The sequence below is a fragment of the Rattus norvegicus genome, chromosome 7, assembly GCF_036323735.1.
Source record: "Rattus norvegicus strain BN/NHsdMcwi chromosome 7, GRCr8, whole genome shotgun sequence".
NCBI lineage: Eukaryota > Metazoa > Chordata > Mammalia > Rodentia > Muridae > Rattus > Rattus norvegicus.
Window position 1 is genome coordinate 111,981,749 of NC_086025.1, and position 27,532 is coordinate 112,009,280.

Here is a 27,532-nt window from a genome sequence, read left to right on the forward strand (position 1 = left end):
CTGCACGAGTCACATCCAGAGCAAGGACAGGAGCAGGAGGCCAACAGGAGTCTCAGGGTCTTCTCACAGGCTTTACCTGCAGCTGGAACACTGACTTTACTGTGGGGTACAAATGACCATCTGGTTGACCTCAGGTAAGGGAGTCTCATCCTCAGATGTCCGAAGTCTGTCCTCGAAGCTGTGATCTACTTCATGGTGACTCATCTGAAGATGGGCATGAATATTTTCTGTATTAGACTGTCAGCTCCCCAAGGTCAAGCTCTTGACATGGTCCCCAAGGTGGCCCTGGGCTGGCACCAGCCTAGCACACAGTAGGTATTCATCCTATTACAAATGAAAAAAGATGGAAGATGCATGCATGGATGAATGGGTACGTAAGAGGCTGGACACATGGATGGATGGATGATCAGACAGACAGGTGGATGGGCAGTCTGACAGATGGATGGATGGATGGATGGATGGATGGATGGATGGATGGACGACTGGATAGGCAAATGGATGGGTGGGTGGATGGATGGATGGATAGATGGATGGATGGATGGATGGATGGATGGATGGATGGACAACTGGATAGGCAAATGGGTGGGTGGGTGGGTGGATGGATGGATGGATGGATGGATGGATGGATGGACAACTGGATAGGCAAATGGGTGGGTGGGTGGATGGATGGATGGATGGATGGACAACTGGATAGGCAAATGGGTGGGTGGATGGATGGATGGATGGATGGATGGATGGATGGACAACTGGATAGGCAAATGGGTGGGTGGATGGATGGTTGGATGGATGGATGGATGGATGGATGGATGGATGGATGGATGGACAACTGGATAGGCAAATGGGTGGGTGGATGGATGGATGGATGGATGGATGGATGGATGGACAACTGGATAGGCAAATGAGTGGGTGGATGGATGGATAGATGGATGGATGGATGGACAACTGGATAGGCAAATGGGTGGGTGGATGGATGGATGGATGGATGGATGGATGTTGGATAGATAGGCAAATGGATGGATGGCAGATGACTGAATTCATAGAGCTCACAGGTGGGTGGCTGGCTGGATGAATAGAGAGTATCAGAGGGACAAGAAGGGACACCTGGTTCCTGACAGTAAGCTAGAGAGTGGAAAGTGTGCTATGCAGCAGACTGGGACCAATCCTTCTCTAGGAGGCTTCTCCCAGCAAAAGTGACCTGGGGCTCCTCTGGAGCCCTTTCTCTGGTGAGCCAGGGCAGAGAAGGGAAAGTGTAGGTCCATGCCTAGAGTTCTGATAGCAAGGGACACTGGGGATCTAGAGGGACCCCACAGGGATGGCCCTGCCCTGGGAGTATGAGGTTCTAGAAGCCTGTGGCTTAAAGTCCTAAATCCCTGACCTCAGGCTAGACCTGGCCCCCAGGGCTGTCAGATCTGCTGGGGTCCTGCAAAGGCTAGTTTGCTGGCTTTCCCATGTGATCTTGGCCTTGGAAAAACAATGATGGCATCTCCACCCTCACACTAGAAGACTCCCATGGCCAGCAATAGTGCCTCTACTGTGTGGCGTGAAGTAGTTTTCAGGAGCCCAGATTCAACTGGAAGTCGAATCACATGGGGCGAGGGAGGGACCTAGCTTCTGAAACAAGCCTGTCTTCTAAAACGTGAGCTTACTTTCCTGCCAACTCTGGAACTTTCTCACTTATGTCCCCACTAAGGATGTCTTTGGGCTCGTCACCCCCTCCTGGCTCCTTCTGGAGCTGAGTCTCGGGCCTGCTTTGTACTAACTGTGTGACCTCAAATATGTGTCTGACCCTCTCTGAGCCTCATTGTTAGCTCCTGCTTCATAGGGTTATGCAGATAACAGAATGAGGCACCCTACCCCACCCCACACACACTGCAGCAGTTCCTGTGACCCAGTGACTTCTAACTTCTAAGCTCTTGCTTGTGAGGAAACTGAGGACCATGACTTTGAACAGAGGGACTCTGTCCTGGCTCTGTCCCCAACCACATGACTGTGAAACTCCTCTTGGAACTTCAGTGTTCTCCTTTAGTAGAGGCTGCCACCTGGCTGCAGGTCACCTGGCCGTGGTTGGCAGGAGACAGAGAAGAGGCTCCCGGGATGCACCCCCAACCCCTCACCTCTCTCTCACGTGGCCAACTCTCCAGCCTTCACAGGAGTCCAAGAATGCCACCTCCCCCTTCTGCTTTATCACACTGATTTTCTCTTTTTAACAAAAGATACTTGAAAATCAAGAAGGACACCGTGACCTTCCCTTCTCCCTTTGAAAGCAGGGCTGAAAGCCATGAGAGGAGCCTCCGGGAACCAGGAGGATCATAACCTGCCAGCTTATCAGACAGGGCTGGGGAGGATCTGTCGAGCACACCATCTATTTAACCCTCTTCTTCCCACAGGACAGCCGCCCATGAGCACATGCATTTTTTTGTTTGTTTGTTTGTTTGTTTTGTTTTGTTTTGTTCTTTCTCCATGGGGAAAGTGATCAGGGAATTCTCCTGCACCATCCCTGTTGATGGGAGTCACGTGCCCTTTTCCTGTTAATCTACTCTGTGTCTATTCTATTCTTAGCTGGGCCAAAGACCCTTAGACAGCACAGTGACCTCAGCCTGCTCAGAAGGCACAGGGACTTTATTAAAATGTTGAGTCACAGCCTGACAGCTTGAGGCTCTCCCATGGCCACCTGTCACCCTTCAATAAGTCCCTGCCACAGTGCTTAGTGTCAACCTCCCCTCACTGACATATCATTCCACTTTACCCCTCCGCTTATCCTAGGGCACCCTCCCGGAAGCCTGAACCCTTTGCCCAGGCTTCCCCCCACATCTTCCCTTCCCTTTGCTTCCAGCAAGCTTAGACACCACCTGCTCTCAGGCAGGCTTCCTCCCCTGGGCCTCCCTTTTTTGTCTGTAATGCAATTATTTTTCATTTCTGATTTGTTCTTGTGTTCTTCAAGCATTATTTGCAAACATGTTTCTGAACCTGTTGTTGCTAAAAAGGTTTTATATGAAGAAGATAGAGCCATCCTCCAATGCCCTCTCCCTAGTTTGTCTCAGAGGCAACACTGACCTTTAGTTGTGTTTAAGTACGTACATCTTCCAAAGCATCCTTCTATCCTCTCTCCACCCCTTCCCCCATGCACAAACTTGGTGTTTTTGAGATAGAATCCCAGTATGGAGCCAGATTGACTTTGCACTGTTGATCCATTCTGCTTCAACCTTCCAAGTTTTAAGCTAAGTGTGGGCTACCCCACACAACAGGCATTTTTAAAAAATTTACTCTAAAATAACCTTTTTATTGATTCTTTACGAGTTTCACATCATGCACTCCAGGCCTGCTCATCTCCCAGTCCCCTCATATCCACCCTTTGCCCTTGCAACCTCCCCCCAAAAATAACACACACACACACACACACACACACACACACACCCCAAAGCATAAAAAAAGTCTCACTGTGGAAGCTGCCGTGTGTCAGTGTGCTCCACAGTGTATGCCTCTGTCCACCCACACATCTTCACTTGTGAATGTTCGTTGCAGTGAGTCATTGGTCTGGTTCAAGGTCTCTGGCTTCTCTGACAACATCAATATTGAATCCTCACCCAACTCTTCTTGGTTTTCCTGTTATTACCCTGTGTCATGGGGTAATCCTGCAGCTTTGGGTCAGCAGGATTGGCCCTTTTACATGCACCAACAGTTCACAGATGATGTAGATTTTGGGGTGGGCCAAATCAAAGCTCAGGCTCTGGGCCTGGGTGGTAGCTTAGCTGGTCAGCCCATCAACTCTTCCTTGTCCACATCACCAGGGAGAGCTCTTCAGCACTGCTCTGGCTAGGCTACCCAATGTGGCCATCAGTAGGAGGCAGGTCAGCTCTCTTGCTCTCTGCCCAGCCCAGCTTACCTACACCCATGCCTCCAGAGTCAGCTCCACTGTGCTACCCAGTGGGGTGGGAAGGGGAGCACTTTCCCAAGTGCCACAGCCTGAGAGGGGCTGGGCCAGCTCTCCTCTCATGTTCCAAGACTAGCTTTCCTGACTGCAGGAGGTGGCAAGGAGAACTCAGGGGAGGGCATTATCCCTACACCCAGGCTACCTTCCCTTCCAGCAGATGAGTGGAGGAGTCAGCTCTTTCCCACACTCATGCCCTCAGGGCCAACTCACACTCATCCCTGCTACCAGGGCCAGCTTCACTGCGCCACACTGGAGAGGTGCAGGGTCTACTCTCCTGAGTGCAAAACATTGACTTTATGTGTATAAGTTTTGCCTGAATATATGTTTGTGTGCTACATGTGACATATGATGCCGAAGGAGGTCAGAAGAGGGGACCAGATGGTTGTTACGAGCCGTGTGTGTGTGTGTGTGTGTGTGTGTGTGTGTGTGTGTGTGTGTGTGTGTGTGTGTGTTTGGGGAGGGGTGTTGGGAACCAAAACCTAGTCCTCTGGAAGAGCAGCCATTGCTCTTACCAGCTGAGGCATCTCTCCTACCCCTTCTGCAGCAGGGATTTTGATTTCCTCCTCCCTCTTACCATTCTTCATTCTTTCACTTGCTTACTTAGAAAATAAAGCCATTTGATTTCTGGAGCTAAGCATTTCCACACGACCCTACAGTGCCTCAATAGCCACACAGTACAAAAGCCCAGAGTCCAGTTACAGTGGGAAATTTCTTAGAGACCACCAAGCTGCTTCCCCTAGTGCTGGTTGCCCCCTGGGCTGACACTCTGAAACAGTGCCTTCATCGGAGAATGGGTTGCTTCAGCTTTTCCCAGAACCTGTGTTTGTGCTTCAGTCCCTGCCCTCTTCTCTTGTGATTTGCTCCCTTGCTTAGAAGACGTGTAGCCTTCGGGAAGGTGTGCATGCCTGGAAACAGTTAATGCCTCAGTCAAGGATGGCCAGGATGGATATTACATTTGCTGCATGTCACTTTGGCTTGGCTCATGGATGCCATCTTTCTTTGATCTTAGATTTCCTGCATTGTGACCATCCCCAGTCCACAGCACATATGTATTATGTGTGGCCTCTTCCCCTCCCTTCCATTGTGTCTCTGTTGTGACACAAGCAGCTCTCCTCTACCATGCCCTTTTCCTTGGTCATGGGTCCAAAGGCAATGAAGCCAGAATATTATGGATTGAAACCTTTGGAACCACAGCCAAGATACACAGTTCTGACCCTAGGCTATTTACTTCAGAAAAAAATTCACACAAAAAAGTTGGTGCCGAGAAGTGAGATAATGTCTGACAATTCTTGACCATTGATCCAGAAGGCTTCAGAACCTGTTTGTGGGTGGAATTTGAAAAACCTTGGAGACATAGGCTGGTAGATCCTGGGAATATTGTGAGCAGAGCTAATTAGGACACTCTGGTTGAACCTCAGAAGACTAAAATGCAACAGGGATGTTATATGGAACCGAGAGTTAATAAAGCCTTCCCTGCACCAAGTGGTTTTTAATCACGGTGTTTTGTCATAGCAATGGAAACCCTAGTTAAGTCAAGTTAGTACCAGGAGTGGGGTGTTGCTGTGACAGAACTGACCATGTTGTTTTGAATAGGATTGTGAAAGAACTTTCAAACTTTGGGCTAGAAAAGTCATTGAGTATTGAGAGCTCAGTGAGTTATTCTGTAGGAGCTTGGAAGATAAGCCTGTTGAGAGCAATGCAGATAATGGATGCTCAGCTTCATGTGGAAGCTTATGAAGTTCAGAGAGAAACAGACTCTACAGAGCTATTTATTTGAATTATCTGTGGTTCTACTCAGTTGGGGCTAAAGAATCAGCTGTGATTAAGAAGAGATGGCATCATTGAGGGGAAATCTTCTGGAAAGTGTTTTCTGAGAGTCAGCACACAGAATCTGTGTTCTAGAAGGAGCCAAGGTCGTACCTTATGCTGGCAGCTGAACTTGATAGTATAAGAGTCACCCAAGTGGTACTGTATTGAAGACACAAAGAGGTCATGAAGAGCAACTGGTTTTTGGCACTGTGTAGCATGGCTGGAGTCCCTGAAGAGAGCCCAGGAGAGGGTACTGGTAAAAGGGCACCCCAATTGTAGCAAGAGACCTATGGTGGTTTGAATAGGAATGGCTCCCGTAGACTCATGTGTTTGAATGCTTGGCTCATACGGAGTGACACTATTAGGAGGTGTGGCCTTGTTGGAGTAGGTGTGGCCTTGTTGGAGGAAGTGTGTCACTATGGGCCTGGCCTTTGAGGTCTCATATGCTCAAGCTACATCCAGTATAGCACATAGACTTCTGCTGCATTTGGATCAAGATGTAGAACTCTTAGCTCCTTTTCTAGCACCATGCCTGCCTGTGCTTGCCAAGATAATGAACTAAACCTCTGAAACTGCAGGGCAACCTCTATTAAATGTTTTCCTTTACAAGAGTTACCATGGTCATCATGGCTCTTGACAGCAATAGAAGCCCTAAATAAGACAAAACTCCAGCATTTTTTGGAGACACCAGTACCACAGGATAATAACCAAGAACAGCAGAAGCACTAGGGTGGAACCAGATGGAGCCTAGAAGACAAGCTGTGTATGCTACAGAAGGCAGAGCCAAAGAAGTGACCCAAGCCCCTCAGAAGAGCCCAGAAGATCTCGAGTGGATCCCAGGCAATTGGACATTTTAGGTTATTCACACTTTTGGAGTTTGGTTTTTCTTTGTTCAGATTACGATCATGCCCTGGTTCTTCCCTCTTGAAGTAAGAAAGAATTTGATTTAATTTTCTTTTGACAGGAGCCCACAGTTGAGAGACTTTGAATTTTAAAAGACTTCAAATTTTAAAAGAGACTGGCTATTTTAAAGAGACTGAACTTTAAAGTGTTTAAATTTTTAAATACTCTGGAACTTCTAAAATTTGGAATGTTTATATTGTAATGTCAATATTAATGAGTGGTCATGGGGAAACACAATAAAGGAAAGGTTATGGTTCAAGGGTGATGTGTTTGTATGTCAAGTTAACAAGAGGTCAATTGTGCTTGTTCCATTTATGTCAAACTTGACACAAGCTAGAATTATTGGCAAGGACAGAAAATCCACCGTAAGATCTGGCTGTAGGGCATTTTAGCAGTTGTTAGGAGAGGGCCCAGCACCTTGTGGGTGGTGCCATTCCTAGACTTGTGGTCCTGGGTTCTATAACAAATCAAGCTGAGTAAGCCAGTAAGCAGTTTGCCACTACGGCATCTATATCAGTTCCTGCCTTTGGTTCCTGCCCTGCTTGAGTTCCTTTTCTCATAGTTTTTGATGATGAACTGTTATATGGAACTGTGAGTGAATAAAATGTTTCCTCCCCAAGTTGCTTTTGGCCATAGAAACCCTAACTTAGGCAGACATGGACAGAGTCAGTGCTTGTGAAGTTTCTGATGGCAACATGAATACTCCTGGGAACGAGACCACACATCATTTATGCTACCTTATGTCCGAGAACCTATCTCTGTTTTTCCCATGAGATTTTGTGAGAATAAATTTAAAGGTGGCTGACTAATTAATCTGGCAGAGAAATTTTTAAGGCATTTCAGCATTTAGGTTACAGCATGGTTATTGCTAGCTACTTTTAGCCACATAGATAGTGAGAACAGAGAAGGATTTGAAAACCTTGCAGATTGCTCAGAAAGGGAGTGGTTAAAGTTATCTCTAAGAGGAAAAATTGATTGATAAAGAGATTCACGCCATTAAAAGGATGACTGGTATAATGGCACATCTCTTTAATCCCAACACGGGGAGGCACAGGCAGGAAGGCAATCTCTGTGAGTTCAAGGCCCACCTAGTCTACAAAGCAAGTTCCAGGCCAGCTGTGGCTATGCAGTGAGAACCGCCTCAGAAAACACCACCACCACCACCACCACCACCACCACCACCACCACCAACAACAACAACAACAACAACAACAACAACAACAACAACAATAACAAAAAAAGAAGCCAATCAATACGTCTATCTGAATGGTAGGAAAAAGTGCCTCAAGGTCATCTCAAGAATTGGTCAAACCTCAGCCATTGGCAATGTCTGTGCTGTTAAAGTAATCATTTAAAAGGCTTCCCCAGGCTTTGTTTCACCATGCCCATCTGCCCAGTTGTGGCCATCTGCCACAACTATGGTTTACAGCTATTGCTTGAGATGGTAGCAGACCTTGTGTCACTCATATGACACTGGTTTTGCAGCCATGAAGAGTGGAAGGGTTGTAAGATCGTGGAGGCATCCACCCAAATTTCAAAGGAAATCCTGGGAGGCTGGGGATGGGGGTCATGGCTGGGTCAGCCCCAAGAGTACCCTCTTGTGTGAAACTGAGGAGAAAGCTGCCGATGCTGTAGAGACCATGCAGGGCTGGAGGTGCCAGAGACTTGGAAGAGCTGCCAAGGAAAACCAAGAGCAATGAGCAGAGCCATCCCAGGAGAGAGGCTGTGTGCATTGCCATTGGTAAGGCCAGAGCAGTGGGTGTCTGTCATGAAGTTCACATCGTGACATCACATGCCCCGGATGCAAAGCATGATATACAGGATTTAACATTCACCCTGCTGGGTCTTTGGCCTCCCGTCTCCTTTCTATTCTCCTGTGTAAACACAAGCTTTTAGTGACTCTGAGACTGAATTACTTCATGAATAAGTAATGCCTAGGCCATAGGCTTGGGCTTGTTCCCTGACTAGCTTGTAACTCAATTGACTGCTTATTCTAAGCCCTGCCACATGGCTGGCACCTCTTCTCAGTTTCATGAATCTGTCTCCTCAGAGTTCAGGCAAATCCACCACCCCACCTCCCCTCCAGCTGACTCTATCCCAGAACCCTCTCTCCCTGCTGGGACTCCCACCTCCTATATCCTGTCGAAGCTAATAGGCCAATAGCTTTTTATTGACAGGTAAAGCTCCCGCATAGAGGACAAGAGATTCCCTCTACACTGTTGTTCATCCCAAATGAATGAGACTGTTTACTGCACGGTGTTGTATATATATATTTTTTTTGATCTTGCCAATTTGCTTTGACTCTCAGCTTCGGATCTGAACTTTTGATCAATATTGAAATTGTTGAGGCTTTTGGGGAAAGCCTCAGTGCAGTACAGGGTATGCACAGGTCAAGCCGTGTCGAGGAGAATGGTCGTCTTTTGCAACCGTCTTTATTTGGCAATTAAGTGTGGTCAAAGGAAATGCATTAGGGTGTCAAACTGACACAGGCTGAGATCACATAGGTGAACCTTGCTTATCAACTTGATTGAATTGAGGGACACCTAGGAAATTAGTAAAGAACAGCCTGAGTGTCTGTGGTCATTTCCAGAAATAGTTAGATAATGGAGCCTCTGACTTAACCACTGATTTAATCCCTTAAGAGTCTAATTTCAGACAGACTGTTGGGAAGTGAACTGTGGAACTGCCTAACAGGCGGAAGTGGGTCACTCAGACCATGGTTCAGAAGAGTGAGAACCTTGGTCCTGGCTCCTTGCTCTTTGTCTGATTGCTGGCAGGCTGCAGAGGTGAGCAAGCTCTCCTCTACCTTGTCCCTCCTACATGGTGTTCTAGCCTTGCTACTGGCCTAAAAGGGAGGGATTGGCCAATCACCAGCCAAAGCCTTTGAAACCATAAGCCAGAATAAATCTTTCTTCCCTTAAATGCTGTGTCTTGGCTATCCTGTCCCTGTGCGGGATTGCTAAGTGGGATCAAATCCACATTTCCCAAACTCAGTGTGGGTCTTCACCCTGGCTTGCTTGAAGCAGGCACTCCTGAAGCCAGAGCTTCCTGGTTAATGAATTGTCCCTGCTAAGGTCAACGATGGGTAGCTTCCCAGCACAGGGCAAGGACCCAGCAGGCCAACCGCTCCTTAAGCAGGCCCCTCAGTGTCCTAAGCCATCGCTGTCACCAACAACCCAGTAGATGCTCCCCTAGAGTTCCAGGAGGTGAGCTGATTTCTATCCTTTTGATCTGTAATCCCAACACACACACACACACCCATCCTTCCCTCTTCCCAGCCTGCCCTGAGGCCTACCCTTCACCACTCTCCTGCTCTGTAGTTCACCCACCAGGATTTGGGTGTGAGAGCCGTCTCCCAGTTTCTCTGCACACAGATGTTTTTGTTTCTGTTCCTTCTGTCCCTGGTTCATGGCTGCCTTTCCATGGGGCCAGGGTATATGGACTTAAGGGTATATGTACCCTCCCATGGTACACCAACCCAGGGAGGACTGACCTTCAGACCAGAGCTCTTCCTCTCTGTACAGATGATTCTAATATGCAGATCAAATCACAGAGCAAAGGTATTCATGTGTCTGTCTCTCCTTGATCTCCGAGCCTCTGGTGAGAAAGGGCTGGGCTTCATCCCTCTCGTGCGTCCAGTGTAGCACAGATGTGCGGGTATACAGGAAGTGAAGAGAAGCCAGCATTCTTCTATGTCTAGTGGCCTTTTGCCTTCCTGGGGGTTCTCTCATGGCATCTCCCAGGACTGCCTCGCCCTCCGCAGGGCCCATTGTGTCCTTTCCTGACATCCCACGAAGCCTGTGTAGAGGCAGGTGGGGGTGGGAAGACAGCAAGGCTCTCCAGCCCCAGGTGCCCACAGAGGAGATGCGCTCCTCAACCTCACCATTCAGGATGGCTGGGCTCATCCAGGCACTTCTCGTCTTCCGTATTTGTAGGAGATGGGACAGTCGGAGGGCACTCAGCTGGCTTGGCACACACAAGATGGATCACAGGCATGGGTACACCTCGGTGGGCAGGGGAAAGGCTGCTTCAGCAGGTCAGCAGATTGTCGGCATGGCTGCTCCTCTCTCCTCTCTCTCTCTCTCTCTCTCTCTCTCTCTCTCTCTCTCTCTCTCCTCATAGTCTTTTAGTCATTCCCTCATTTGAGTCATCAATCACTCAGGAGGCAGAGGTAAGCGGATCTCTGCACGTTCAAGGCCACCCTGATCTACAGAGCGAGGAGTTCCAGGACAGCCAGGCCTATAAAAAGAAAACTTGGAGAAAAAGAGAGAGAGAGAGAGAGAGAGAGAGAGAGAGAGAGAGAGAGAGAGAGAGAAAAGAATGATGTCATAGTTCTGGATGAGAACCTGAATCAGGTACTGAGTGTCTGTGTTGACAGCACATGTGGGACTGAAAGCACAGGGGGGCAGCTACACAGAGGGGTCACTTCCCTGCTCTCTGATGACATGGGAATCCCTTAGACAGTTTGTGAGCTCCAGAAGGTACGGTGCAGCCCCCAGACTCCATGACAGCTTGCCAGATGAATCCAGGCTCCAGAGAACAACGAATCTTAGGATGACACTTGGGGTGGCACATTGTGTCTGGGACACAAGTGTAGGTTAGTGGGGTCCCGCATCCCCTCTGCCACAGGGCTTGGGTCGATAGAGGGAGGCGGGATGTGGGAAGTTGACCGCACTTACCCACGCTGCTGCCCCACGGATGTTGGGCTGTGGGAAGCCTCAGGACAATGCTCCAGGGGTAGGGAAGCACAGTCTGAGTACAGGACACAGTCAGAGCTGGCTCCGGGGTCCCAGGGCCTGCAAGGAGGCCAGGTCATCGGGTTCTCAGGCTTTTGGGCATCCAGGCACTGCTGGAGTGCCGCGAAGAGCTAAGAACAAAGTGGAGGCCCATGGGGCCCGATCTAGCCTGGGGACGGGGGCTAGACTGCAGTAGTTTTCGGGCTTGGTGGTGGAGGGAGCTGGCAGTGTAGGGAGATTTTCTTCAGGAGATTAGGCGAAGGACTTCTCTGTGACTCCCCATGGTGGATCCCAATGAAAGAGACAGTCCTTGGTTTTAAGGCATTTATTGTCATGGCCGAGAGTGGATGAGTAAAAAAATGTACCCCACTTCTCAGAGTGGGCCTGAGATTAAATCCCTTTTGCAGGGAAGAGTGTCTGGGAAGGGAAATTCATTGGCTAAGCCTCCAGGCCTTTAGGCACGTCATTATAATGGAGATCTGTCTTGAGCCTAAGTGACCTGTGGTCACATCCTCTACCAGTGAAGGGGCTTGGGGCATTGCCCTTACCATGTGACTGATGGCCACAAATCTACAGAGGGCTGCAGGCCAGTGACAGGCCTGGTTTCCTGGGAGTCAGGAGAAATGTCTACTGTCCCTTCAGGGTCTCTGGGGTTCAAGCCTCCTCAACAGGGAACCAGGTTGCCTTTTACTGTCCCACACACAAGAGAGGAAAAGCAGGAGGCACCCTAGGAAATGTGTTGCTGCTGACCAGGGGGAAGGGGCAAGGCCCAGCACAGGAGGGGCAGTGTAGTCGGGGGCTTAAAATGGGGGAGCCTAGTATGACATTCATCCAGACTTGACTACTGAGTGTCAGCGTGAGATGGCAGTGCTAAGAGGTCCCTGCTTTGAAAGAAAGAGCAGGAAGTGGCCAGACACAGAGGCGGGGCCCTTCCCAGGCCATACAATGTGTGGCCTAGTACCAGGTGGATGCTCTCTCTGAGAGGCTGCAGTAGAGCAAGCCTCCCTCCTGAGCCTACCCAGCAAGCACTTCCTCCTGTTTCAAAACATCTCACAGCTTGTGATTCTCTGTTCCGGCCTCTGATCCTCAGCCACTGTGCTCTCTCAGGATCTAGGGCCTCAGGTACAGAAAACATCAGCAGAAAATCTGACCAAGTGTGGTAAAAGCAAGTAACTGGTTCCCTCATCATTCATCCCGGAAACAAGGCTGACACAGGCCGACGGCACCGGCACCGGGCCCAGTTTATCTTCCCGTCCTCCATTCGAAGCCATTGGCTTCTGCTATTGATGTGGTGACTGCAAGCTCACAAGATGACAGGAGCTACTCCAGACACCTCAGCTGTTCAGAGCGGAGGACAGTGCAGACCACGTTTGTTACTTTTCTCCCAAGAAACCGCGCCTCTGACTGACTCTCCTTGTGTGTGGTTGTTTGTGAAAATGGTGTGACCTCTGAGATCCAAAGGCTGAGAAAAACGAGTCTTTTGTCAATGCTAAGTACACTGTTTGTTGTCCTGACCCAAGCTGGGATTCTGTGGGCAAGGAGGGGGGGGGGCAGGGAGGTTAGGAGGGGATGGGAGGGATGGAAGGGGTGGGAGAAGAGTGGGAGGGGCAAGAGGGGTGAGATGGGGTGGGAGGAGCAGGAAGGGTGGGAGAAGGTAGGAGGAGGTGAGAGAGGGAAGGGGGGCAGAAGGGGCAGGAAGGAGGAGGGGCAGGCGTGGTCAGGCTGCTTTATCCATCGGAGCACTGACTCCTAGGCTTTACAGGGCCTGTTTCCTCTTCTGCAATGGCTAGCAGCACCCCAAGTGACCTAATGCAGGACCGAGGTTATCTGTGCGGTGAGGGAGCGGGCGGGGGTGGGGGGTGGGGAGGAGAGGCAGTAGTTCATGTCATTACTCTTGATGGAAGGCAAGGACCCCAGGGCAGCTTGGGGAAGCTGAACACCCACAGCAGGAGCCCACCCAAGCACACAGGGGAGTTTAAGGAGCACAGGGACAGGGCCCCAGTCGTGGGCAACAGAGGGAGAAGAAAAGGTCGTTACTGGTGAGCAGGGTCTGGGCGGGGTTTTCTAGGTTCTTGGCCTCTTATTCAAGGAACTGAAGTAAAGTTTCTCACAAATTGCAAAAGTAACAGGGACTTAGTGAAAGCTGAGATCTGGATGAGGTAGGCTGTCAGGGTGACAGTGGGCTGGCTGTGTGAGCGTCAGCCCCCACAGAGGCTCAAGGTTACAGGCTTCTTTTATGCGGCCTACAGAGAGGAGGGGTTTAGCTACTCAGAGGCTTGGTTTGAGTGGGTTTGCGTTTAGATCTACTGATTTGAATCATGTAAGGTTTTGCTCAGTCTCATGCACAGAAAGGAGCAGGGAGCTAAAAGAGGGACCCGTGGACTCTGGTTGCACCCCAGGTCTTTAACACCCCAAAGTGATGGGGGTGTGGGTCCTCCCAACCATTTTGGAGAGTTCAGCATGTGTGGGTTTGAAACTTTTCTTTCTGTGTCAGAGAAATCTTGCCCTCATGTGAGTCAAGCTAAGAACAGACAGAAGCTTCCGGCACTGGGCCAAGCCCCACCAGGGGTGGAGTCCGTTATATGGGAGGCTGTGGAGTCGGGGAGCAGCTCTGGAACTCTTGGAGACAGACTATGGAGAGGCTGAGCAGTTCTTGGCTAGCATCCCAATATCAGGGTACCTTTTAGAGGCTCAGGCCCTAGGGATTGGGGGTGGAGGACAACACGGATGTGTCACCAAATCTTTGAGACCTCGGTAACACCTGATACAGACAGGTCATCAGAAGTGTGTTGGGAGAAGGACTGGGAATCTCAGGCAATGTCATGCCCCTGTAATCTGTAATTCAGTGAAGACCTAGGTAGGACTGTCTCAGAGCCAGGTCCTGGGGTGCCTAATATGGGCACCCCATCAACCTCCATAGCAGCCTAAAGTCTCTAGTAAGAACTTCAACCCTATCCAGGCATGGTAGCATCTGTAAACCCAGCATTTAGGAAGCTGAGGCAGGAGAATGACAGGTCTGAGGTCAGCCCAAGCTATATAATAAAATCTTATATTAAAACAAATAAAAAAATCTCCATTTTTCTTAGTGCCAACTGGGGCAGAAACTGTCGGCGGTAGTGGTAGAAAGGACACTTACCATGACCTCTGACTGTCGAGGTTAGAGATCCCTATTAGACCCCCTCAAGAATTTACCCACACTCACTCACTCACTCACCCTATATCCACGCTTCCTGGTGTCACCTCTACTAATGGCTCTAACCCAACTCATGGTCAGTCACAGCACAGTGTCTCTCTCTCTCTCTCTCTCTCTCTCTCTCTCTCTCTCAATCACACACACACACACACACACACACACACACACACACACAAACACACCGGTGTGATTGAGGGTGGGCCTAAGACAAGCTGGTCCAATCAGAGTAGCCCTTCCTTAGAACTTGCCCAGGGCAGACTTCACCTGAACTTGACCTCAGAGGATCAAGTCCCAAGAATCAACAGCCAGAAAGTGAGCCTAGCAGGCAGAACCAAAATGGACGGGAAGGCAAGGTCCGTGGTATGGTCTGAACCCTCTGCCCCACCTTGATCAAGCTGCGCCTGAACTCATAGCACGTCCACCGAGAATCAACACATTTATTTTCTGCATAAGCAAGAGACTTGTGTTTTCCATTTGCTATGGCAGGTGGGGTGGGCAGTGCCAAGAGGGTGCAGCCCCACCCTTCGAGTAGCATAGGAAGCCTTGAGAGACTGTAGGGGTCAGCTGAGCTCAGACCCTCACTTGGCTGGGCAGATCAGAGATTTACCAAAATAGATTGGTTCTGTGTTTTTCTGACAAAGGAAGACAGAGGAGCAGACTTCCACATCTCTCCCTTTGGTTCAGGGAAGGAGGTGTTCCAACAAGGCGAACACCGTGGTGACAGGCCACAGAGACCGGAAGCTTCGAGAGAGGCGTCAGAAAGGCCTGGAGCAGGTGGGTGCATGATGCTGTATGACATGAGGATGGATGGCTGAGTCTTGGGGCTCCCCTCTGGTCCCTGGGAACACAGGAATCTTCCGGGTAGGATGTGACCTATCAACATCACCCCATACCCTGGGACCTCCATGGAGGAGAGAGGCAAGTTCTGCAGATGACTGTGAAGAAACACCACACACAGGGGACAGCATGTCCCACCAGTATATCGCTGGGCTTTGGTGGGGAGCCCTGGAGGGTCAGGACCGTGGGAGTGGGAAGACTGGGAAGACACCTGGAAGGGAGACAGGAAAGGGTCAGTGTCGAGGACAGACACATCCCAGCTCAGGGCCATTCAGGCCCATGGCTGCTTTCAATGGCTGTCTCCCCCAGAGCTCTCTTCCTCTCCTCCCCACGCACCCCCGCATATCCCACCCAGGGTATTCTTGGGGTTCCCCAGTGTCATTAGATTTTTGTGACAAGGACAGGCTAAATGAGAGGCAGGAAACTCCTGTGTCCTGGTTTAAGTCACTGGACAGGTTCTGGCTTGCTTGGGTTGAATCCGGAAAGGAAGAGCTTCACAGGCAGTGACAAAGAGGGGAGACTGAGGCTACCTAGGTACCCATGGCCCTCTGTCCTGGTCTAACACTCAGTGACCTGAGGGCTGGCCCTAGGGTAGGGTACCCTTCCAGCAGTGGAGAGCTGTATACCCCTAGAGCAGGCTGCAGGGGCGTTTCTGCTGCCGTGTGGGCTGTGGGCACAGGACTGCTCGGATTGCCTCATCGAAGACGGTCTTCAGGCCTCGCTGGGTGAGTGCAGAACATTCCAAGTACTTCACTGAATCTGAGGAGGGACAGCGGGAGAGCAGGGGCCTGAGTCATGGAGAGGCTGTGTCTACCCGAGTGGGGAGTTATCACCTGAGTGCGGAGTATCACCCAAGGGAGTATCCCTTGAATGTGAGTATCATCTGAGTGGGGAGTATCACCCAAGAGGCAATATGCCTCTCTGTACTTCATCTCCCTCCTATAGGACTCAGTGGGAATAGTGAAAGACCCCCACAGACACAAAGGTTTGGAAGGTGGATAGGACCTGCTTCCATGACAAGAACCAAATCCCTCACGGCCTTCCTTATGAAGCTGACACCTCTGAGCAGGTCTGAGGACACCCTAATACATATATCAATTATGGGCAAACCCAATTTATGGGCAAACCAGGGCTAACAGAGACTGTGGGACCTGCCTGCCCCAGGGCAGCTCAGTGAAGGGAAGAAATTATTGAGGTCTTCTGTGCAGTCCCGAGGACAGGCCCCTGGAGGCATCTGCATGACTACCCACCCCCTCCAACCTGAGCCCAGGGCCCTGACACAGAGGCTGGGAGACACAGAGTCCTGGGGAAGGAAAGGGGAAGGAAGGGAGCCCGGTGCCATCCCTGACTCCTTCTGCTCTCCTTTCTGAGTTAGGAGCTTCTGACAGCTGAGGAACTGGCGGCCCTCCCCACCTCACTGGGCCCAGAGCAGAGCAGCCACAGGCCCAAAGGTGCAGAACTGCAATGAGGGGTCACCCCTGGAGGGGAGCCACTGAAGCCAAGGCTTGGGAGACAGCAAGGAGGGAACGGAGCTCTGGGAGCCAGACACTGTGCAGCCACTGCAGGGTGTTTCTTGTTTCTGGAAAGTTCTCATGGCTCGCTATTCCCACTGAGAAGATGAAGCCAGGGTCCTTCCCTGGTGTCCAGCTGCTTATTCCAGAGATGGCTCTAGGTAGGGGCTTAAGGCCTCTGTCCCTCGGGGTTCCCCATCCTTGTGGTGACCAGTGGTGAGGCACTCTGAACCTGGGGTCCTAGGCTTATCCTCTCAGAAGCTGGAAAGGAGGGGATTTCTGTTCCCCACAGAGGATGAAATAGCCTCAGGGAGAAATGTCACAGGCTGAAGAACACACACTCTCTCTCCCTCCCCCCTTCTTTCTCTCTCTCTCTCTCCCCCCGACATACCACACACACACACACACACACACACACACACACACACACACACACACACACAGTCTAAGACCCAGATCAGAGGAGCTCACAGGCAATCGATGATGCAGGAAGGAATGGACCCCATTTGCAGGGCCCTGTCACTGGAGAACACGCACTTTATGAGGAAGAAGTGTGGCCAAGAATGGCTGATGAATGAGGCCTGTAAATCCAGCACCAGGAACGCTGAGGCAGGGAATTTCCACAAATCAGAGGCTAACTTAGGCTCCACAGTGAGATGAGCAGGGGGAGGGAAGGCGAGGGGGAGAGATAGATAACCTCAGCCAGAGAAGGAGAAGCTTTTCTGCAGCGGGCAGCAGTCAATGCAGAGACCCAGATTGGTCTAAGTGCGGAAACTAAGTAATTACCGAGTGCCCTGTCCTAAGTGGGACACTGACATCACACACACTCCCATCCCACTCCAAGGCTTAAGGGACACTGAGCAAGATGGAACAGAAAGTCAGGGTGCCACAAAGTGCTGGGAATGTCTTCTGGACATTACATGGTCATTGCACTCATGAATTCACAGCAGCTATGAGACCTGTGCAAGGTCAAAGCTGCCATAGGTGGACACTCCAGCAGGCAACTCTAACTGGACTCAATGGGACACACATACACACACACACACACACCACATCTCACACATACACCACACACACACACATCACACACCTCTCACATACATCACACACACATCACACACCTCTCACATACACCACACACACATCACACACCTCTCACATACACCACACACACATCACACACCTCTCACATACACCACATCTAACACACACACATCACACATCTCTCTCTCTCACACTCACACACACACACATACCCCACACACATCACACCAAACATCTCACACACACTACATCTCACAAACACACCACACACAAACATCACATATGTCTCTCACACACACCACACACATATACCACACACACACACACACACATCTCACACACAGACCATATACATCACACCTCACATATCACATACCACATATACATACACATATCACACACACATATACACACCCACACACATCACACCCCCATCATGCACACACCAACACACACATAACACCCCCCCACAGACACACCACACACACACACACACACACCACACACACACACACCACAAGCACACAAGCACACATATACCCAGGACATGAAGGGAAGATGGGTATGTGTCAGGTGTCTGGGGAAACTGGAGGAAGGGTTCAGAGTGGATATAATCAAGACAGATTGTTTACTATGCATAAAATCATCAAAGAATAAATTAAAATATCGTATCTCTCTCTTTCTCTGCACCCGGACTGGATTGTGACAAGCTGCCTCACATTCCTGCTACCCTCTCATTCCCTCCCATGTGATGAACTGTATGTACCTTGAGAGGTGAGAGGACGACTCTAATGGGGTGGGAGAGTCAGTGGTAGAGTGCTTGTCTAGTGTGAGAGAAGTCCTAGGTTTGTTCCCCAATACCCCAATCAATGCAGACCCCTCTGGGGACAGGCTGGTTAGGAAGCGAAGGCTGGGCACGTCCTGACACATGTGAGGCTAAGGCCCTGGGTGAAGCAGCAGAGAGGCCCCTAGGGAGGTGGCCGTGACAGTCACAAGAAGGCTGCGGTTTCTCTTCCTGTGAAGAGCCCCTCCCTCCCGATTCCTGCAGAGGAAGAGGTGCAGGGCTGGGTGGAGGTCAGACCTAGGCTTGTAGTTCTGCCTTAGGGGGACACCACAGGAGAGGCTAGACCCAGAGTCAGGTCTCCTGGGGATGGAGAGCTTAGCGGGGCGAGGTGTCCCCACTCACCTAGCCAGCAACCCTCTTCCATGCTTTTAATCTCAGCCACCACCCTTCCCCAGCTGGGTGACCTTGAAGGGTCAAGCCTCCTCTGCCAGGTCCTTGCAGGCAAAGAGTGACTGGAGGAAAGTCAGAATGGCTGAAGAAAGGAAGGTGAGGGCCAAGCACAAAGGACTGAGTCACCCCGAAGTCTTCAGCAGGGACATCTCCTCCAGAAAGCCTTTCAGAAACAGCCTGACTAGACTTGGTTGCCTGTGCTCCAAGCAGTCATAGGTTATGCCTCCCACCCCTGCTTCACTGTTCTTATCAACCCTTTGCTTTGAGCACCCGGCTGCTGCCGTGACATCTCACACAGAACCCCTCATTCAGTGACGCTCTGGGTACCGTGAAACAAGTCATTTACCTAGACACTGACGTGGCAGAAGCCACCATTGCTGCTATACCTTCTTGACAGAACCTCAGGCACAGAGAGGCTGAGGGACCAGCCCAGGTCACGCAGCTGGTTCAATGGTTTGGAAAACAGAGTTTGACCACACAGCATAGCGCTGGGACAAGGCTGTGTCCAGGAGCCTCCAACCCCCAGCTCCCTTCTCTGAGTTCGAGCATCATACCAATATCCTTGGCCAGTGCCAGGCCCTGCGGGTAGGTGATGGGAGCCAGCTTCTTCTCCTTCAGCTTCTCAATGGTGTCCTTGTCATCTCGAAGGTCCAGCTTGGTACCCACCAGGATGATGGGGGTGCTGGGGCAGTGGTGCCGTACCTCAGGGAACCACTGGAAAGGGGAAGGGGGAGTGAGAGGAAGCAGTGAAGAGGGGACAAAGATGCCCAAGATACCAGGAAAAGAGGGGGAAGAGGCCCAGCCAGAGGGTCACAAGGCAGAGCAGGATCTGAGCGGGCATGCAAAAAACTAGCAAGACTTTTTTTTTGAGATAAGAATCAAGACAGTTTGTGTGTTGATAAGAGGAGACACGAGGTTGGACAGGGAAAGGGACAGGGCATAGAGGCAGGAGGAAGGCTCACTGTCTCACCCTACCCCCGTAGCCCACGGAGACTCTCCCCTTGTTGGCTCTGTGTGGTACTAGCGACCCTCTCTCCTGGGCACTCTCCTAACCCAAGATGGACCTTAACCGCCCATCCCTCCTTCCTGGGCACACTTACAGGTGTCTCCCAGCCCACTTGAGGCTCACCTTGGCTCGGACGTTCTCGTAGGAGGCCGGGCTGACTAGCGAGAAGCAGATGAGGAACACGTCCTGAATACAGAACAGGGCAGGGTCAGCACAGGAAGGCCAGAGTCCTGTCTGGGGAACCCTCGGCTCCCGCTACCCACTGTGTAACCATCTACTTAAAATATGACACTCCCTTTGCCACTGTGGGTAGAAAGCCCAGGTCTGGGAACCCAGAAGCCACAGAGTCACCTGCGACAGGCCACCTACCCACCCCCGCACCAGGCACACTGGCTCACACAACCTCTGCCTGGTGCACACTGAGAAAGGCTAGCATCTCAGGACATGGTGATACTCGGGGCAGCAAGGCTGAGAGAGCACAGTCAAGGGAGACCCTAGCTCTGGGCCTCCAGGCCTCAAAGGGAGACTCGGGGTTGAGCAAACATTGCTGGCCTATAGGTCATCAGCAGTAGAGGGAACTGGATCAAGACAGGGACCACAGGAGGCACAGGGGTACGCACTGTCTGTGGGTAGGAGAGTGGCCGGAGGCGGTCATAGTCCTCCTGGCCTGCAGTGTCCCACAGCCCCAGGTTCACAGGTTTACTGTCCACCATCACATTGGCTGAGTAGTTGTCAAACCTGGAGGGAGCAGGAAGAAAAGGATCAGCCTCGAACCCAGAGCCCCGGGCTTCCAACCCAGGCCAATGCTGTCCCCAGAGTCCAGGACTCAGACAGGGGCTGTGACCAGCCCAAAGTCACACAGCCCTGTATAGCTGGCTGCCTTCACAACTGATGGATACTATTAAAAACATCTCAAGTACAAGTAAGCAAAGAGGAAGACGACTGACTCGGTTGTTTTCCTGGTTCCTCTTGTCCCTGGGAAAGGTGACTGCCAGTTCATGGGAGACTCCCTCCGAGGTTGATCAAAATGAACTTTATCTTCTGCCTATGCTGAACACCTAGAGTGTGTCGCACCGTGTCTATTGAGTGACTGCTTGTCCCTGAGTTAAGCTGGGTCTCCCTGAGGTCAATCCTGGGTGAAAGGGGCAGTGAGAAGTGTACTGCAAAAGCTGTCAGAGGGAAACAGGAAGGAGCCGCAGCCAATCCAGGTCTGTGATGGTGAGCTTTTGCCCTGCCAGGCCTGTCTGGAAGATGAAGGGACTGTGTCCTGAGCCTCCTGGAGGGGCAGGAAGTTGCACATGATCCCCTATCTCACTCATGTGACAAGTAGCTATGCTAGGGCCACTCCTAGAGGCAGATAGACAGACCTCAGTTGCGAACCCATAGAACTGTCTGGACCTTGCACTGGTGTGGGCCAAACACTGGACCAGGAGCCCAGTGTTCTACACTAAGTGGAGGGAAAGTAAAATCTCATACCTAGGGGGAAAGAACAGGTGCTTCAAGGTGGGTGGGGGAAAGTGAAGTGAAACCAGGAACAGAGAGGCATCATGACTCACCTGAGGTCACACAACCAGTGAGTGACCAACCTAGGGGACAAATTGTGTCCAGCAGGCTCACTATACCCTGCAATAGCTGAGATTTTAGGGACACCTTTCATTGCCTGCCTCTGGGACGAGGGATCATCTGACCTCCTCACCGAGCTCACACATGCATCCACTCCTTGTCTCATGACAGGGTCCACTGAGACCTGGAGCTCCTAGCCTCTCTGTCTGCTCCTCCCTCACACAGCAGCCTCACACCGCCCACCTCCGTAGGTTGCCTACACTGACATCTGAAGAAAGCCCCTTCCTCCTCCAGCTAGTAGTCCCACCTCTCCTAACTTGCTTCCCACCCTCAACAGAATTCATTGGAACACTTCGGGGAGACTGATCTGCCTCAGCCAGGTCAGCCCACTAATTACCCTCCTTGGGAACATCAGGACCCTCTATCTTCCCAAGATGCCTTGCGGCAAAGGCATCTGTCTTTTTGGCTCCTCCGAGCTTTCAGGAAACCCAGAGAAGGTAGGGAACGGTCAGGACTTTCCAAGCACCCTTCTAGTGCCTCCCTTGGCCAGGTGGAAGGGGATTCCCTATGTATATTAGGCCTAGAAGTCTCACGTGACTCAGGAGATGAGGGAGGAAACTGAGGCCCCGAGTAGTCAAGTGTCTTTAAAAGGGCCAGTCAGCCCAGAAGCATAGAAAGTGACTGCTCTTCCTACAACGTCCATTAGGAGGCGCCACCAAATGAACAGGAGGGGGTTGGCAGAGCCCTGAACAGGCTCACCCACCAGGCGGGGTGCTTTGCCCACTGCCAACAGCCGATGTGTGACGCTCTAGAACCTGGTACTTTATACTAGAATAAAGATCGAGCCAGATACACCAGCCTCCTGGCTCCGCCCCAATCTGCCCTAGCCCTGAAGCGTTCTCGGTGGGTAGGAGGACAGGAAGTGGGAGCAAGTGGGCTGTGGTATACAGGGAACACTGTCAGGAAGGAAGGCGTGCTCTGGGTCTGAAGGAGAGAAGGGAGCCAAGAGAGCCCAGAAGACGGTAGACAGGACCGAAAAGCTGGAGGAGATGGGGTAGAGAAGGTGGAACTTGAGGAGCTTTGATACCCCCTTGTGCTGTGTTTTAAGCATAAAAGGAAACCAGATGAAGGACTTGGGCCAGGTTGAGGCTCTAGTTAAGTTCTACTTTTGAAAGTTCATCTAGGGGAAAGATGGATGGATGGATGGATGGATGGATAGATAGATAGATAGATAGACAGACAGACAGACAGACAGACAGACAGACAGACAGACAGACGATTTATCTAGGGATTGGATCTGTGTGTGCTTGGCACCGCATAAAACCAGATTTGATGGTACACGTCTGTAATCCCAGCACTCCAAAGGTGGAAGCAGAAGGATCAGGAGTTCATGGTCATCCTCACCCACACAATTAGTTTAAGACCACCCCGAACTACACAACAAACACACCAAAAGAACCCTGCAAATTTTACCTGGAACCTGGCTGTTGGGGAGGCTGAGGCAGGAGGATAGCTGCAAGCTTAGGACCAGCCTGAGCTACATAGTGAATTCCTAGGTCAGTCAAGGCTACATTCTATACCCTACCACAAAAATGAAAAAATAAATAAATAAATAAAAAGTGAAAGTTTACGCAAGCTTCAGTTGGACAGAGTCAGGAAGGAGACAGGATGGGAGCCCACATCACAGCGCCTGAAATCACAGAGCTGCTATCCCACCTCTGTGCTCCTGGCACTTGATACAGAACCATTCTCAGGCGAGTGTCCCCATCTGAGAATATGTGTGCCAACCTGATTGGACACGGGCTCATCTCAGAGCAGGAAATCCCAGTGTCAGTCTGGCACCAGCACACGGGGATCAATGGAGGACGAACCCAAAGGACTTCAGCACCTGGCCAGCACTGCAGTCTGTCGGTCTGTGCCATTATGACATGGAAAGCCTGTGACTCCCACCTCCCACTTCCTCACAGGGAAACTGCTTCACAAGGTTCAGATCTCCCAGTCCCCCACTTGTCTCTCAAAGAAAAGAAAACAGAGGCTCATGGGCTCAGAGGAAAAGTGATCACTTTGAAATCCTTGAACAAGTGGGTCCTCCAGGGCTGCCTGAGCAAGCAAAGACAGGCGGGATAGGGTCTTGACTCGGGGACAAGAACAGTGTCAACACACCCTGGTGATAGTGGCCTTCAGCCATAATCCCTTTTGCTCCTGGTCTTGCTTGGGTCTAGCTCCAGCCCTCTCTGACTTCCAGGTGCCTCATAAGCCTGATGGAATGAGCCAGTCATGATTTGTGCAGTAGGGAAGTTTCTAGAGTCTTCATTCATATCAGGACGCAGATGGGCAGAGATCAGTGTCCAGCTGCCTGTCCAGCCCCTCTGGCTGCCCTTTGCTGGATCCTTCAGCTTAGCCCAGTATTAGAGGCAGCTGAACCCTTTGTTCTAGAAAGGGATCCCTAGAGAGCCGTATTAAGGACTTGGAGCAGAGCCTTGGTTTGGCACTGGTCTGGTGGTGGCTCCTTTGATAGTGTGGGAGGTTTTGGGCAATGGTCACTGTCCCTCTATATACCTCTGCTTTCTGCTCCAGGCAGGGCTCCTATGAAGATAGAGTGAGGACCCCAGTGAGGGTCTGAATGACCCTGGGGGACAAGCACCATAGCTGCCATGGGCCATCAGGATATTGTAACACCCGCTTCCCTTGAGGACCCAATGCAATCACTAGTGTGGTGGCATCGTGCACGGGGCCTTGTCACTAGATGTTAGTAGTGATGATTCCCCTGGGCCTTGTCACCTCAACACACAGATATCACGAACCTTGTGATTATTACACAGTGTGTTAACCACCTTGTAGAGAAATTGGGCAGAGCCCAAGAAAAACATATGGCTCCTTGCCCTCCACAGGGACATGGTCTTGAAAGAGAGCTGGTGAGTTCCTCTGGGGAATGACAGCCTTTTAGGCTGGATTAAAGGCTTCCAGGAGGGCAGCAAGGATGCTCCTAGAGGGTATAGGTATGAGGATGAGACAGGAAATCACCCCTGAGCATTTCTGGCTAGGGAAGAGTTAGTGCAAAGGTCCTGTGGTAGGCCTGCCTAAGGATCATTGATTCAAAAAGCAAGACAGTGGGTAACTTCTCTAGATGAGAAGATGGGGAGAGTTTGAAGAGCTTCAAATCTGTGCAGGGAGCCGGGGAGCTGCTCTGTGAGTAGCAGGGTGCCCTGAGTCTGTTCTGACACCTGCTGACTCCTTGTGTATCATTTGGCAGCCAGTGGCTACGTCCTGCACCAGAAGAGAGTCCTCCCACAAATTACACCAGGCTCTGCCCCACCCCAGCGCATGGATCCCCAGACTCTGCTGCTGTCTAAGTTTCTGAGAACCTCCCCCTCTCTGACCTCAATACCTCATCTCTCCCCCATTTCTCCTCCTCGCTGGCTTGAAAGACATCTTCCTTCCTGGCCTTTAATGCCTTCCCACCTCACAGTCCCTCTTCTTTCAGGAGCCTCCGCCTCTTTAGCGTAAGTCACCGCATTGCATGTCGGATCACAAGACAGCTTCCCCACAGTGGAGAGTCTCTCTAGCCTTACCAGCCTGCTTGACCTCAGGCACCCACAGGGGACAGCCCCCAAGAAGTCACTCACACAGTGGGGATGTATTCTCCGGGGAAGGCATTGGTGGTGTAGCTGATGAGAAGGCATGTCTTGCCCACGGCTCTGAAAGACAAGAGACAAGATGCAGGAGAGACCAAGGTCACAGTTGTGCCTGAAGGAAGGGGAGACCGGAACTGTACCCAGGCTCCAGTCTCCCAGTCTGAGACACTTCATACCAGTATGCTCAACCCTCTGCAGTGTCAGTCTTAGCCACAGGTGTGAGCCGCACATCTGAGAACTAGGGGCCTGTACATGAACCAGTGTGCAGGGTACAGGTGACAGACACAAGCAGCCACGGGGCAGAGGGGCGGACCCTGGAGACCTGGGTAAGGTTGTCACACATCTCGCTCAAGCTTCAGATCCTACCTCCACCATTTGCCATCCACACAACTTTGGCGAGTCACCTAAGCTCCTCGTACCTCAGTTTCCCCACTCAGACAACAAGGACAGGTCCATCTTCCAGGCTAAATAACTGATACTTCTAAGATGAACCCAGTGCCTTAAGAGTGGCATCAGCCAGGGGTTGGGGATTTAGCTCAGCGGTAGAGCACTTGCCTAGCAAGCGCAAGGCCCTGGGTTCAGTCCCCAGCTCCAGAAAAAAAAAAAAAAAAAAAAGAGTGGCATCAGCCAATGACTGTTAGGGACTGCCCGCGGCCCCTCTTTGAAGTCAGAGACCCGGGTTCAAGTGCTCTGCCTCCAAGGCAGGTTATTTAACTTCTCTGAACTTCAGTCTTCCCACCCATAAAGCCCTGCGATGGTAAGTTGGGCTGGTGAAAGACAGATCATACAGAGGGCCACAGCCCAGTGACCACACGGAGTTAAAGGACAGAGAAATGGGACAGAGGCCACCCAGGTCATTCAGCAGGAAGCTAAGGGGCCAAAGGGACAGCTCTGGGCCTTCCCCAGTTCAATTCCGTTAAGTCACTTCCCAGTCTAGGAGGCAGTGCTGCTTTCCCTCCCCCTCAAGGCCTAGCCTGCCACCAAGGTAACTTTGAATGTGTAGAACCATTGGCTTCCGGCCACCCCCACCCTCCCAGATCAGACACAAAGCAGAAGTGAGCAAGGCAGCTGCCGCAGATAACGGCTGACACCCCAGCAGCAACCAAGTCAGCTGAGGGTGTAGATAGCCTATGCCCCCAGCAGAGCCAACGTGTGACCTTGGGACCCAAGCCAGGAAAGGGCTCCAGGCCTCTCAGCCCCTCCCCATTTCGAACTGGAGCTGGGCGTCTAGAACATGTCAGGATGGATCTAGCAGGACCCAAGATGTGCTTGTGGACTGCACCCTAATGTGCTGGGAAACCGACCTACTGTACATGAGGAAACCCAGGCCTTGTTTTGCGATATAGCCTGAGGTCCCACGATCTGACAGTGACTATGAACCCTCAGTGGGCAACGTGCCCTCTGGAGTCTCCACAGTCCCTTCATCTTCCTCCTCCCTAACACTGGCCTCAGTGCTCCCCTTTGCTCCTTAGCTCCTCCCTACCACACGGAGTTCAATCACACAAGCCAGCTAGAATAGTCAGGCACCTGCTCAAGCTAGCCCAGCCCACTGCTATGGGCAGAGGTCTTGCCCCAGATGGCGGGACTGAAAGTCAGAAAGATTGGAGATTCCCAGGAGCCCCCTAGGTGCAGCAAGACAGCAACTAGAGCCTGAGCCAGCCTCAGAAACAAAGGTCCAAAGGTCAAGTTGCTGATTGCCCTCCTTGCACCTGTACCCAGAATGGGAACCTGATGCTGGCCCCCCATAGAAGCCCTGCCCCAGCTCTCAGGGTACAGGCAAGTAGCAGCACCCCACCCACAGTCCCAGGCCCTCCACCCAAGTGGCTTCCGGAGTGGGGTGGACTGAGGGAGTGGGAGACAACTCAGCCAGGTACTTACCCATCACCCACCACCACACACTTGATGGCCTGCATTTCATCTGAGGCCTAGCAGGCAGTGATGACAGTTGGGGGCCAGGAGCGCTGCTGTGGACACCAGTGGTACGGAGAGGCTAGGAGGTGCCTGGCAGTGAGGAGCAGCACCCCAGCTCAGGAGGCAGGAGGAAACGGAAGAGGAACTTACCCAAGCTGCTGCCCCACAGCCTTGAGGGGGTGGAGCATGTGGTCTGGAAGAGGACCTGGGGCCCCACAG

At 51.5% G+C, this 27,532-nt stretch overlaps 1 protein-coding gene and 2 long non-coding RNA genes across 6 annotated transcripts; 1 reads left to right on the plus strand and 2 right to left on the minus strand.

Annotated features, from left to right (window-relative positions):
• On the plus strand, positions 1-6,902 carry LOC134479753 (uncharacterized). The gene is made up of 2 exons (XR_010053442.1): positions 1-134; positions 5,730-6,902. It is a non-coding gene; the product is annotated as an uncharacterized LOC134479753 (long non-coding RNA).
• On the minus strand, positions 77-27,453 carry Rac2 (Rac family small GTPase 2). Of its 4 annotated transcripts, none has more exons than XM_006242028.4 (7): positions 27,281-27,449; positions 25,394-25,465; positions 20,825-20,942; positions 20,328-20,390; positions 19,753-19,912; positions 16,010-16,168; positions 14,990-15,620 (listed from the first exon to the last, which is right to left on the minus strand). In XM_006242028.4, the coding sequence occupies exons 1-6, from the start codon at positions 27,313-27,315 to the stop codon at positions 16,038-16,040; spliced, it is 579 nt and encodes a 192-aa protein (XP_006242090.1). In that variant the 5' UTR covers positions 27,316-27,449; the 3' UTR covers positions 14,990-15,620; positions 16,010-16,037. The 4 variants fall into 4 exon arrangements, 3 of the variants coding, with proteins under 3 accessions (XP_017450510.1, XP_006242090.1, NP_001008385.1); NM_001008384.1 differs by having other exon boundaries at positions 14,996-15,620; positions 16,036-16,168; positions 27,281-27,412; XM_017595021.3 differs by lacking the exons at positions 14,990-15,620; positions 16,010-16,168 and adding an exon at positions 77-204 and having other exon boundaries at positions 27,281-27,450.
• LOC103692944 (uncharacterized) lies at positions 7,658-10,722 on the minus strand. The gene is made up of 3 exons (NR_132624.1): positions 10,527-10,722; positions 10,137-10,441; positions 7,658-8,317 (listed from the first exon to the last, which is right to left on the minus strand). It is a non-coding gene; the product is annotated as an uncharacterized LOC103692944 (long non-coding RNA).
• Positions 27,454-27,532: the final 79 nt, after the last annotated feature.